At 36.6% G+C, this 14,120-nt stretch overlaps 1 protein-coding gene across 2 annotated transcripts; it reads left to right on the top strand.

Annotated features, from left to right (window-relative positions):
* The first annotated feature begins 314 nt into the window (after nt 1–314).
* On the top strand, nt 315–13,697 carry PRL (prolactin). Of its 2 annotated transcripts, none has more exons than XM_040061983.2 (5): nt 315–406; nt 9,027–9,208; nt 9,602–9,709; nt 11,136–11,315; nt 13,227–13,697. In XM_040061983.2, the coding sequence occupies exons 2-5, from the start codon at nt 9,059–9,061 to the stop codon at nt 13,416–13,418; spliced, it is 630 nt and encodes a 209-aa protein (XP_039917917.1). In that variant the 5' UTR covers nt 315–406; nt 9,027–9,058; the 3' UTR covers nt 13,419–13,697. The 2 variants fall into 2 exon arrangements, with proteins under 2 accessions (XP_039917917.1, XP_058276188.1); XM_058420205.1 differs by having other exon boundaries at nt 13,290–13,670.
* Nucleotides 13,698–14,120: the final 423 nt, after the last annotated feature.

Raw genomic sequence — 14,120 nt, 5'->3', positions numbered from 1 at the left:
TGTATCTGACCTTTTAAAGAGTGGTTAGAAATGTTTGCTACCAAAAAGTTTTCTTGTTTATATATTTTTTTTCTATTTCTGTTTAAAAATATTTCCTTTAAAGCTTCATGTGTTTTCACTTTTATTGACAATCATTTATTCTTTCTTTGCTTTATTACTTAATAGCCATCAGCTGTCAGTTTTGAAGTTACAAGCAAGTCTTACCACCTGGAATAAGTGACAACTTCTGCATAGAATATACCATGCCCTTTGCCTGCTATATATATATATGTATATATGTATGTATGTATGTATGTATGTAGTTTGATGCTTTTTTTTTTTACTTTGTAAAAGAATTTATTTTAATAGCACAAAATGTGTAGTCACTGGTGAAATACTTTTCCCTCAAAGAAAACTGTTTTGGGAGGTAGGTGAATGCATTTTACTAAAATAATTTCATGTGTTTCAAAAAAATCTATATCAGTATTAATTTCTAGCCTGAGTTCAATAAATTTGTCAAGCTTAACTAAAATATTTTTAAAATTGGGTAGAATAGAAAACAATATTCTATTGAGATCCTAAATAAGATTTGAAGTTCCAAATGTCCTGTAGGACAGGAGATGCCCAGTACACGTATACCTCATCCCTTCAGGGTTTGCTGGCTTTGCATATTTGGTTTTGGGGGTTTTTTTATGTTTTATGTTTAGAGATGATAACAAACAAATGAAGAAAAGAAAATGTGATAGGTTTTGAAATTACTCAGAGAAAATTTGGAGTTGAATACTTCCTTAAAGACAAGTAAGTAAAGGTCTCATTGTTTTCAGTATTACTTCTATTCCAATATGAAACAGAGGATTTTGAGCAGTAATATACATTCCTTCCTCTGAAAAATGTACAGCTAAAAGTAAAATCCTCTCAAAGATGCAAGATCAGCATAGATCTCTGCCTGTTATGTTGCTTTCAGCTAATACTCCACGCCCCAAGAAATTTTCTACTGACCTTTTAATCTCCATTCAATCCTGATGTGTATATCAGAAATTATTGGACCAGTGAGCATTTCACATGCATTTCACATCAGGAGGAAAAATGCATCTTCACAAAATGCACTCCTAAAGGACAGGACAAAACTGCCATTTGCCATTTGTGTTACTATCCATTGCTAAAATCAAACACTGCATGCTAAAACAGAAGCATGTTTATCACAATCTATGGAAATACCTTCCTATTCAAATGTGTGCTCAAAATCTCTGTGCACACTTCAGTGCTCTCTTGAATGCATTTGCTATTTAAAAAAAAAAAAAATCCTCTTACTTTTACAGACTCTAGTTCCACAAAGCACTTAAGGAAATATTTTTCCAGTGATGCATTTATCCATAGAATTAAAAATATGTAAATATTTAAATCAAGCTCTATTTCTCCTATTCCCCATTTACTGGCAGGAAAATTCCAGTCTTCTGATGGCAATTTTACTCTTTATTACTTTTTTTTAGAACTGTGTTACACAAATATAATACTTAAACCAATACCAATAATAGCCCAGCCCACCAGCGAATTCCACAGTGGCACGTCTACCCTAAGTAAAATCTTGCAACTGATTCCACTTTATTCTGAAGAATGATTAGCAGAAATCTGGGCCTTATGGAAAATAACCTGATTGTATCATATTGTAGCTATGATTGTAGCTGAGCATTGTCAAGGGAAACAGATCATACATAAAAGCTATTGTATAGGAAAACAAGCAAAAAACATAGAAACTATTTCAATCACTGGGTCTTCAGTCTTTGGAGCTCTGATGTTCAATGTGCCTCAGAATCAAGCATACATTTTCTTGAGGCTAAGGAAGAGCTGAAACAGTGATGTTTTTATAGTAGTATCTTATAAGTCAAAGTGTGCAAATACTTAAATACTTCCTCATTTGGACTGGGCTGTATCTCGCAACTTTGGAAATGTGGACAGCTGTGGCACAGCAGGTTATTTCACCACCCCAGAAGCAGAACAAAACTCACACTGCATAGATAGAAGAAGCTGTCACAACTAGTCAAAACCTCAGCTATACAGCAAGGGTCCCAATAACCCACTCTGAAGGGTTTTGGAGCCTGAAGACTCCCCTTCGCTTTCAAAATCGATAGTTTTTACCTCTGAAAAAGGAAAATTGAATTTAATAATTCTGGATAAATAATATTGCAACCACACGACATTAAATGTTGAGCCAGCATGGGCTCAGCCTGCCACTTCACTTCATACAAAAAGTTTCATAGTGCATCTCTGTCCCAGCAGATGACAGATCCTTATCATCTGACCTCCAAGAGCCAGATAAATCTGGTGTCAAGTATCAGGCCAGGATAAGTACCATAACGTGGTCTCCCGATAGTTCAGCTGAAGTGCCATAATGCAGTTATGTGTGATCCAGATCAAATTTATACTGCCAAGTTATTCGATAATACACAGATACAGCATTAGTGAGCACTGAGGCACAGGCTTCAAACAACTTCAACTATCAAGAACAATATAGACTAGCCAGCTTTTACTCCATGCTTTGCAAAGTCCCCTGGGATTTTGCTATCATTAACTGGAATTCTACTTGGGGTTCACACTTAATATTTCATGGTGTACTTAGATGTATGTCATCATAATGGCAATGTTGATAAATTATTTTTAAAACATGTTTTGCCATTTTATTTTTATGTCTGCTTCAGAAATTTTATGAAATCACACTGGGACATGAATTAAAAGTAAACTGAAAATATCCCAAAGATTTCCACCTTTTTTTTATTTTTTTTTCTCCATATGGAATTATTTTTCCTTATGTTCTTATCTGTATTTTACCAGCCTGCATGCAGAGAGCACACTAAGAAAGGACTCAATCCCCATTTTGCTGGTTTTGCTGAGACAAACATTTGAAAAGAATGCTTTTAAAATTCTCCTGTTCCCTCTGTGAAGAAGATGGGAGAAAAAAGAGCCCTTGTTTAACAGAATCCTAGAAAATCACTTAAATTCTGTGTAAGTTTCACGGACTTTATAGGGAGTAATCATAAAAGGCAAAATGTTTTTCATTTAAAACTATCTAGATTGAAAAAATCAGTTTATTTTCCTCTTCCAAATATATTTTCCACAAGTTTGGATGGGGGGTTGAGCAACCTGGTCTAGTGAAAGGTGCCCCTCTCTGTGGCATGGGAGTAGGAACAAGATAAACTTTAAGGTCCCTTCCAACCTAAAGCATTCTACAGTTTTATTATTTTATGAAAATTTAATGTGCCCTGAGGATTTGGGTTTGATCCAGATAAAAGTTTTGCAGTTTTTCAAAGCCAACTGGTAACTAAAGTTGACAGAATAATTTAGCATTTATTCTTAAAAAGAAAGACAAGACCCTGAGGTCCTTCTCCACAGAGCTGCTTTCCATGATATCCACAGCTCTCCCTTGATCTATCCAGGTTGTTGGTACATCATTGAAGGCAATTAGGTTGACCAAGCATGATTTGTCTCTAGCTTATCCATGCTGACTACTCCTGATCACCTCCATGTCCTCCATATGAACAAAGATGGCCCCTGGAAGGAGGCGCTCCTTCACCTTTCCAGGAATTGAGGTGAAGCTGACAGTCTGGGAGTTCTCTGGGTCCTCTTACTTGCCCTTTTTGGATACTAGAGTGTTGATTCCTTTTTTCCAATCCTCAGGCACCCTACTGAGTGCCATCAACTCTCAAAGGTGATTGTGAGTGGCCTTGCTATGGTGTCCATCAATTCTCTCAGCATTTGTGGATAAATCCTATGAGGTCCCATGGACTTGAGGATATCAGGTTTGAGGTTTGCCTGGATGTTCGTTAATCCACCTTGATCAAGGGAAAGTCTTCCTTCCAACACTCCTCTGCCCTGGTCTCCCAGAGATACTTGAAGGCTGGTCTTGTCCCAATGCAAAGGCAGCATCCTGCAGTTCTGCCTTCTCTGTGTCCTCTGTTACCAGGATGTTCCTTCCATTTGGTAACAGGCCCACATTATCCTTAGCTTTCCTTTGTTGTTCATGTATTTGAAAAACTCCTTCTTGTTCTTCTTGGTATCCTTTGCCAGATTTCCAGATTTAATTCCAGAGGGACCTTGACCTTCTTCGTATTTCTCATTGCATGTGAAAAACAAGAACACAAGAACACAAGAAACCAAGAGCACATAACTCCTTTTTTGTTGTTGTTGTTTTGGGTTTTTTTTTTAAATCATGTATCCAAAGAGTCAATCATTTAGGCCACATACAGGAGTATTTTTCTGAACATTCATCTTTGCATAATCTGCACTTGGAGATCATCTTTTAAAAACATGACAAAAATTTCAAACTTCTGCATCAACTAATGTTCAGTTATTAAAGAGAGGTACTTCCAAGTAAATAAAAGCCAAAATCAAGTGATATTACCAGTCTTCAATTAAACTACTCAAGTATTCTGCAAGGAGCTATTCTATTAAAAAAGATTTTTCATTCTTCTGCATTCACCATCAGACATGAGACTTTGCATATCTCAAAAACTTTAAATAAACTAAAATGGAGTAAGAATATTTAATCTTCCAGTACTGATCAATAGTTCTTAATCAAGATGCTACAGTCTAATCCATGGTTTGCAACCTGACATGAGATGGAAAGATAATGTTATTGAGAAATTAGCACTAAATATAGTTATCTGTAATACTGACAAATTACATGTAATGCCTATGAAGCATGAATAATTAACTAAAAGCTATATAATAAAGTCTGCCTATAGTAAGTTCTGGTTTTGGTATATTGTTTACACTGAGTGGTAACAATTACTCACTTTTTTCCCAGGAAAGATGTTGAAGATAAAAGGAATATGAAACTTAAAAAAAAAAAAAAAATACATATATATATATATATATATATATAAATAAAATCTAAGGCAGAAGTAAAAGACCAAGGGAGATAGAAACATGATGTTAATCAGAGCTGTGCTTTGTAGTTCCGCATGTTGTTCCAGAGGTTTTTTACTTAGTACTGATAACTGTCTAGCTAGTTACGGTGTTGTGTTGAGTTGTTAAAATTAGTTAGTTAGGTGGTTATGGGGGGTGAGAATGAACTTCGTTTCCATGATTCAGAGAATAATCATAGAGAATAGGATGCCAAGTTCTATTCTACATTTTCAGGGCATATAAAGCCACATCACTTTCAAAAGGCAGAAGGAAGCATTTTCAGCTACTTTCAAGTTTTTATTCAAGTTTTAAGTAGGACAGAATTCTTAACTTATAAAATAAAGTTAATATTTTAATCTATTTATTTCTGGTTATTGCAACTCTTCCTCTCGTTTCTTTCTCTCAATTTTGTTTTTCTTTTTTGGTACTTGTAGGAAATTACATTCTTCACTTAAAGTGCAGGTCTGGGAATCAGGAATATTATTTTATTTTTTTCCCTAAGACTTCCTGTGCAGACACAAACAAACTTAAACTCTATGTCAGTTCTCACACCTGGTAAGAGAACTTTACCTTTATAGTTATCTACTTTATAGAGAGTGTCTTCTCTCCTGCCTATGATTCTTGATTGCTGACAATTTTAATTCATTCATGTTTGTAGAGTATTTGAGGATGAAAAGTGCAAGAGAAAATTAAAGTATATTATTTTGTGGTAGAATGTTTCAATTAAAATGTCATACCGTGATTTCAAATAAATCACTCTCCTGTGATCTACATTTAAGGTGCTCTACACAGCGAGAGACAGGTCATCCTCCAAGCTAAGTCATATGAGGATATTGACTTCAGCTGATGCCATCAGGCCTCAAAGAGACCTCCCTGTCCAAAAACAGAGAAGACAGACTAGGGAGCTTACCTGCTGCCTTTGTTATCTAGTCCCTAATATTAATTAACTCTGTGACTTATTTTGGCCCCACCACTAAACCCTCAAAATGCCAAGAAAAGGAGACTAGCAAATGAAAAATCAACAGGAGGATTGGGAACTGTTCATTCATCTAATACTGCCACTCTTCTCATGTAAGATATCAGGACTTTTCAGTCTCACCTGTAATCTTATCTGGGTAGGTTTTCAAATTAAGATGAATTAAAGCAAGCTTATAAGCCATTAACTGTGGCTTAGAAGACGGCTGGTTTTTCTAACATCCATGCTGGAGTTTTGCTGAGGCCCCATTCTAATATTACTGCCTTTGTCAAACCTGCCACTTTTCCTGCTGCAGACAACTACTTCATTTACTCAGCAGAACCTCAATTTCCAGTAAAGTTGAAGCCTCCAAGCAGAGCAAACCATTCTAGCAAACATCCTAGAATGTAGCAAATGTAGACCACCTGTTACTGATTCTGATTTATTGCTGAAGTATCTTGCTTCCCAAGGAATGCCTTCCCTAAAAGCTTAGCCTTTCTTCTCCCTTGTTCATCATACTTCAAGAATCGTGAAATAATGAAGACTTCTGTGTTGTATGTATACCCATTCCACAGGTATGGAACAAGTTGTCTAAAGGCAAAAAAAATCATTAACATTGAATACCTTATTCATCATGACCATCTAATTTGGAAAGTTTCTTCATGGGTACAGAGAAACAGATGAAAGGTTATATATTTGCTAACATATTCATGCAGATGAGCCTCACACAAGAAGAAAACAGGGCCAGCCTGCTCAGGCTGGTTTGTAGGTTACCACAGATGCATCAGAATCGAGAACAATCCTCCCTGCTGACGACAGCACATGTTTTGCATGTGGTAGAAATACCCATCTTTTACGCAGAGGGTTTTTGAGTAGAGGAAATAATTTCAGGATTTTGTAGAGGTTCGGTTTGTTCCTTTCTAAATAATACTAACTTATTCATGAGACATTTCAGATTAAGCAGTAAATGTATAACTTCTACCTCTTCAATTCTTCTATTAATTTTTTAATAGAAAAACTTAGCCTATTTCTCTAAACTGATCTCTGATTGAGGATCAGTTATACTGAGATTTGTGCTGTGTTATATATTTTTTAACTGACCACGAATGTCATATCTGTAATTTTAAAGATAGTGACCTGTCTTTCAATGAGCCTATGTTCCCTTTACTCTGGATAAATTTCTGTTCAATTTATGCTATTTCTCTCAATGGTGATACTGTAAATTACTGTTTTCCTCCCACAAATAGCCAGAATTTTAATGTAAGCAAGCTTGGATGGCTGAAGCAACAAGGAAGGATGAGAAGACTATCACAGGGTGTGGGAACAGAAGGCTAGAAACATTAAGAATACCTGACTCAGAACTAGAGATTTCTAGGATAGATGGCATTTTCACCTCATTTAGGGCAAAATATTGGCACTCTCTTCATTCAATCATACCTGGGATCCCACAGCTCAATTTATTAATGAAATTCCCCCTCACAGTTAAAATTAAAAAAAATTAAAAAGAACAAAAAAATACTGAATATGAATGTGGAAGAAAGGCAATTTGATGTTTGTAATTATCGAGGCAAACTCCACAACCTGCTGAATGTATGCAAAATGGACCCTGGGTGGTGTATATAAAAGTGGTATGTGCAGAGAATAACAGCAAGTATTGAGGGTTCTTTCTGGTAAAGCAAGTCATCATCCAGGATCCATACCATGAGTACCAAGGGGGCTTCACTGAAAGGTAAGAATTTTGACATTCACCTGCTGATAATTTTTATATTTCTTTCCATTTTGATTGAATTAGGAGGCAGCTGAAATGTAACACATCTAGAAACTGTGGTCTTCCAGCCACCAAATTTTCCAGGAAGGGCAAAACCTGAAGAAAGGAGCTTGATGCCTTTTGTCTTCTGAGAGTATCTTTGCATTGGGCAGTGCCACAAAAAGTGGCTTGGGGAATGTCACACCTACACGTGAACGTTTGGATCAGGACTGGTTTGCTACCCCACTCAGAAGGCTATGATTAGCTGTCATTACCCACAAGTCTAGAGGTGATCTGGTAATTTTGAAATTAATGTTTTCAAAATGGTCATCAACTTTCCAAGCCAACAAGTCTCTGGTTTTCTTATTCATAGAGCTATTCCTTAGAGTACCTTCCTAACTGCAGCATCCAGCATGCACCTTGCTCATGGGGGAGGAGGAAGGCTTACTTCGATATTGTGTAAATCTACTCCTTTTGAATGTAGAGCTAGAAAGAAAGTTATCACATGACATCCTTAGGGATAGTTTTGCTGGTTTATGAAGCACACTTTAGTTTAGAATTTTAAATAAGTCTAGTGAACCAATTTAGGTAACGGGTCAATTTCCAGAAGTAAAAGTTTCAGTACAAGTACATTCATTTACCAAACATTTTCTTTTAATTACTTGCCATTTTTTTTCTCCATATATTTTATTAAATGGAATAAAAAACTTAACTCTGTTAAGTTAACATGAAAAGTTTTAAACAGATGAGTTTATGTGCTCTAGATAATGAGAAGCCCTCTAAATCAGTTTCAGAAGCTCAGGAGAAAAGACAAAAACTAACACAGATTTCTTAGAAGTAGGAAATTTAGGGTTAAACTCTAAAGAGCAAAGAAGCATAGCTGCTGGAAATCTTTTGAAGGAACTCCCAGGACAATCACAGCCTCAAGAGTGACCTAACCACCATCCCAGAAAAATTAATTTTAACTCCAAGTATTTGCAAAGAAGAAAAGGACCTCTGGGAGGAGGAGGAGGAGGGAAAAATGAAAAAAAAAAAAGAAAATCTATTTTCCAAATTTATATAACTGTGCGAATATAATTATGTGTCTATATTTGCACTGTTAAGAATTTTGATTTGTTTTTTCTTCTGTTTATCACTGTTATAAAGCCAGACATGTAGTAAGAGACTTCAGAATACACTGTACACCACAGCACAGGTTACCTTGTCTCCTCAGACTCTGTAACAGGCTCTGCTATGCCATCAAGATGAGAGAGAAAGAAAGAAGAAAAGAATTATAGAATTAGTGTGGCTGTCCCCCACTGCTGTTCAGCAGCCAGCACAGGGAGTACTTTGAGCTGTGTGACAGCACAACCCAAATCAGCCAGCATTTGCCTCTAACAGCTGCTTCTAAATACACCTGCAAGTCAATGGGAGCCCATTTCACCGTGTTTTAAACTTGAACAGGTTTGTTGCTGGTGGCCCTTCTGGTGTCCCACATGCTTCTGACAAAGGAAGGAGTGACGTCTTTGCCAATCTGCCCCAATGGATCTGTCAATTGCCAACTTTCCCTTGAGGAACTTTTTGACCGAGCAGTTAAGCTTTCACACTACATCCACTTCCTCTCTTCAGAAATATTCAATGAATTTGTAAGTACTCTTTTCCTGAGAGCAAGAAAATACAAAATTGCAATTTAATACTTTTTAATAGTAAACATATGTTAACATATAATAAGTAAACAAATATGACTGCTGAACAGACGGTGAAGGTTCCAATGGTGACCAAATTGCTATATAGTAATGACTGTTGCTAAGATCCACAGCACTTCTATTAAAAGATACCATTTTCTCATCATTCGTCATCTGTGGGACGTTTGTTTTTTGCTGGATGCTAGTTCCACTCTAGAGACTCAACAGAACCTTTTGACCTTTACAGCATAAAAGCAGCAATAAAAGGTATGGAACAGCAATTAGCTAGCACAGTGTTTAAGCTGAAGCTCTTACCTTTTTGTCTCAATAACACCTGTCCATGCTGATCTACAGGATGAACGCTATGCCCAGGGCCGGGGTTTCATTGCAAAAGCTGTCAATAGCTGCCACACTGCGTCTTTAACCACTCCTGAGGATAAGGAGCAGGCTCAGCAGATTCATGTAAGTCCCATTTCCAGTGCAATTCAGTGTAAGACCGAGCAGGGGAAGGCAGGGACAGAGGGTTACAGAATAGTGAGGCATCTGTCAGGGTGAGAGGGAGATCAACTCAATCAGAATAAAAAAGACAGGAAGAGGAAAGCACCAAAAAGCCAAGTTTGATTTAACATTTGCTGATACTAAGTTAAAAACTATACAGCATATATAAGTGACTTTCATCATCCCTTCTTTTTCTTGCATGGTACATTTAGTCACTGCATCTTATTTCAAATTAAAATACAACCTCATGGAGGAATGCCAGTTACCATGTTTGTGCAGTGCTGAGAACACTACAACCTTTAAATATTATCTTAAAACTTCTTATAAACAATTATATGTATTTACAAACATAAAACCATATCATTGTATGTAGACAGAGACAAAGTTTTCCAGTAATTCAAAATACTGGCATCACTAAAAAACATTGAATAGATATTCTTTCTGTTACCAGTAGGCAAAAGTGGTCACATCATCATCCAAATACTAAGACTCTAGTGTGAAAATCTGCAAAATATCTGTAAAGAGAAACATTCTACATACATACGTCATTTATAATAATTATAAACTTCTTTGAAGATGAAGATAATCTTGTTCAGCCTGTGCTTGCAGATACAGTTTGAAAATTCTCTGGAGAAAAAAAAAAATAAGTAGAGCTCTATAAATGGGACTGTTCCAGAGCAAAATTTCTATCAATTTCACGGTGGTGGTGGTATCTTCACAATCCCACAATATCACCAATTTCTTAGTCTGTCATTTAGAAATTCTAGTGGGAGCAATAGAATTCACCATCTTGGGTTGTGCATCTGCAATCTAGTTTTTATACTGCCACAACCTTAACCATAAGCTTGATGAATTCCTGTTGCTCACAAGAAAGGACAATTTTTAAGATCAGGGAGCTACGGCTGGAAGTACTATTGTTCACAGGGGAGGACTGATGAGTTGTGTAGAGGCAATAAAAGCTATTTTGTGGTTTACCATAATGTGCACCTTCCAGTCAGTACTAAACTTAAAAAAAAAAAAAAAAAATAAATAAATAAATAAATAAATTAGTGGATTTTAAAACTTTCATCAAAAATCAGATAAGGAGTTCTGGCTTTGCTTTAACAGAGACGAGACATAGTTATGCATTCTAGTTTTTAATGTTGAGAGTATTCTATAATATTTTCCATCAGAACACAGCTCAAGCAAATATTGTAAAACATGATGATGCCAATGACAAACTTCAAAAATGCAACTGTATAGAGGTATCTAAGACAGGGCTATAGGGCACATAGGTCCTGGAATAAGTTCCTAAATCACAGTGTCTGAGAAAACTGCTTTAAATGCCCTCTAATTTTACCAGAATTTATCTTTCTTCTTTTAATTGCCTTTCTTTACTATGGGTGAGCAGCATGAAGACCTACTGAACTTAATACTGGGAGTTCTGCGTTCCTGGAATGATCCCCTGATCCACCTGGCCTCAGAAGTACAAAGAATCAAAGAAGCTCCAGAAACCATTCTCTGGAAGGCTGTGGAGATTGAAGAACAAAACAAGCGACTTCTAGAAGGAATGGAGAAAATAGTTGGGCGGGTAAGTAGTCCTTAACACCTTTCCAGCAAATTGCTGTAATGAAGACATGTACATTGATAGACTCTCCCTGCCTGGATTATGAAAGGAAACAGATGGGAAGATAAAAAAGGGAGACAAAGTAGTTGAGTCTGAGAACTTTTCAGCTTTTTTCTTTCAGATTTCTTTTCTTCTGCTATCTTGCAGTTTCTAAAGAGACAATGTGATATGATTGTCAAAGAATTACCCATCACACCCCCAGTCACACTTCAAGGGAAGGTGTAATCATCAGGACTGGCTAAGGTCATTCTATCTTTGAGTATTTTCAATTTGCAATCCTGATTGTTTAAGGATGCGTCTCCATTTTTTCCATATGCACAGACTGAGACATATATATAGATATATATAAAGAGATATAGATATATGTTTTAGCATATTTATATGTATCTGTGTACAAATAGGTATTATACAGAGATATAATATAACAGATGCTGTGTTTAAAACAGCTTTGGGAATCTGGGCTATTGCAAAGATGTGGCATACAGCAAAGTAACCCTGATATCTTTCATTTCTCTTTTCACACCACACTGATTCCTCTGGACTCTGTGTCTGACTTGGTTTCCCCTATATTTTTGAGTTTAGTCAACAAGGCTGTTGTTTCACAAAACCCATACTTGAATAGCTCTTGTTACCAGTAATTGATTGAAAGCTTTCCTGAATAAAACCAGCTCTCACTTGTTTATTTTTAAAGGGGCCTCTGTTAATCCCTGAATTTATCATTCTGTCAGTGAGTTAGATGTTGACAAGAGGTTCTGACTTCACTGCTCTGAGCAGCTGAACAGCACAGAGTGCCACCATCACTGTACCCACCACTTTCCACCAGATCACTCACAGTATCTCTTTCAGTTAGCTGTCTCTTCAGTCAGAAACCTTATACCACCCAAGATACAAATACATTTATCAGTGTAATCAAATGCATCTCTATCACACATCCATGTGTAAAAAGGGCACAGCTGAGGAGCCAAGATAAGAGTAAGAAGTCAAGTGCTGCTCCAGTTGTCCTGTCACCACCTTCTATTCACATTATTTACAGAAAGAGATAAGACTGGCTCATTCATTAGTGTCAAACCATATTTTTAAGTCATAGTAAGTCTATTTTTTTTTTTTTTTTTTTTGCGTTTTGTTTAAACTGAGTGATAGCGGCTCCACAGACACTTTCCTATATGTCTACAAAATATGACTTGTGTGAAATAAGGATGCTGCACAAACACCAACAGGCAGAGACTTCCTGCTATGAAAGGTAGATTCATGTGGTAAGAGATAATTAATTATTGTCTTCAAACAAGGAGATCTAAACCAGTTTTCACCTCAGATACTAACTCACTACTTGTGTTCCTACATGGAGCTTTCTAACATTAGATGTCATTTTATCACTCAGCTTTTTGGGGTTTTTTTGTATTTTTTGGAGCCCTGTACATCTGAATACGTATTACTGAGAGATTTTTCTGATAGGGGCTGAGACTAATCTGTTTGCTGCAAACAAACTCCTAAGAACAAGTGTTAACAAAGTTTTGAAGATGGAGGGAACAAAGAGAGATGTCCCTGATGAGTCCAAGTATGAAGGAAGGTTTGATTTCTCTGCAAAGTCAGGTTTCCCTGAATACTGGTTAACACACTGGTTCGCTTAAAGTACTACTGGGACAGTTATGCTTTTTTACATGTTTTAGGAAAATAAACTAAAAAAACCTGACAAATTCATTCAAAATCTGTATGAAGATACAGAACATTTTACAGAATAACATGAGCCACACAGAAAGCACATTAGAAGCCATACACTAGTAATCAGCATTCTTCAAGACCAATATTTTAAATGTTGCCTTCTACATCGAGTCAGGTTCACTATCATTTACTAGTAATACCACTTTGTGTATTTAGGTTCACTCTGGGGAGGTTGAAAATGATATTTACACTCCATGGGAGGGACTTCCATCCCTGCAGCTTGCTGATGAAGACTCCAGACTCTTTGCCTTCTACAACCTGCTGCACTGTCTCCGCCGAGATTCCCACAAAATTGACAACTATCTCAAGGTTTTGAAGTGCCGCCTAATCCACGACAACAATTGTTGAGTATTCAAGGGCCTAATCATGAACTGAAATCATTCATCGTGTGTTCTTAATGCTTTGCCACTTCATGAAAATGCACACTGTGCAGTATCTGTATCATCAGTAACTTTCAGGCATGTTTGTATGAATTCTGGCTGCAACAATTAGCACGTGTCGGTGCTTAAAATATTACCAAGTACTTGTATGACAAGAATGCACTTTCTGTCTAGTCTTCTCCCCTAGTAGTATTTCAGTGATAAACAGGTCATGCAGATACAAATAAAAATGTTCTTAAATCCAAAAGCATGCAACACTGGGTGGTATCAGTGAATAAAAAATCGATGGCATGGTTTATACCTTTAACAGTAGCTTCTTTTTCAGAATTTCAATTTCTAGTTACTGATGACAGGATTTCTTACTTGCATTGGTCTTTACACCCTCTCCAAAAAGAGAGGAAGCAAATAGGTGGGACATAAAAAAGCAGATTAATCACCTATTACACTAAACTACCATAAAGTGAAATTATGGTATGAAATCCAATCTGGTTAGATCAATTCTTTTACTCTGTACAAAATCTGTCAGAGTAGGGGAGAGAAACACAGCCTTTGATTCCCCATGCAATTCATGGAGAGAAAAAACACATCCAGAATTTTAAGGACAGAGATACAGACATATCTGCATCTCTACTGACAAGAAAAGGCATTTCTAAGGGAAGGTTCATTATAT

The sequence above is a fragment of the Hirundo rustica genome, chromosome 1 (assembly GCF_015227805.2).
Source record: "Hirundo rustica isolate bHirRus1 chromosome 1, bHirRus1.pri.v3, whole genome shotgun sequence".
Lineage (NCBI taxonomy): Eukaryota > Metazoa > Chordata > Aves > Passeriformes > Hirundinidae > Hirundo > Hirundo rustica.
Note: the sequence above shows the minus strand (reverse complement) of the source record. Positions and strands in the feature narration are given on the sequence as shown.

Bases quoted from the DNA above. Each gene is read 5' to 3' on its own strand.
- PRL (XM_040061983.2), top strand. From the start codon at position 9,059: ATGCTTCTGACAAAGGAAGGAGTGACGTCTTTGCCAATCTGCCCCAAT. The intron at 9,209-9,601 runs GTAAGTACTCTT...GCTGATCTACAG, and splicing joins CAGAAATATTCAATGAATTT to GATGAACGCTATGCCCAGGG. The intron at 11,316-13,226 runs GTAAGTAGTCCT...TTGTGTATTTAG, and splicing joins TGGAGAAAATAGTTGGGCGG to GTTCACTCTGGGGAGGTTGA.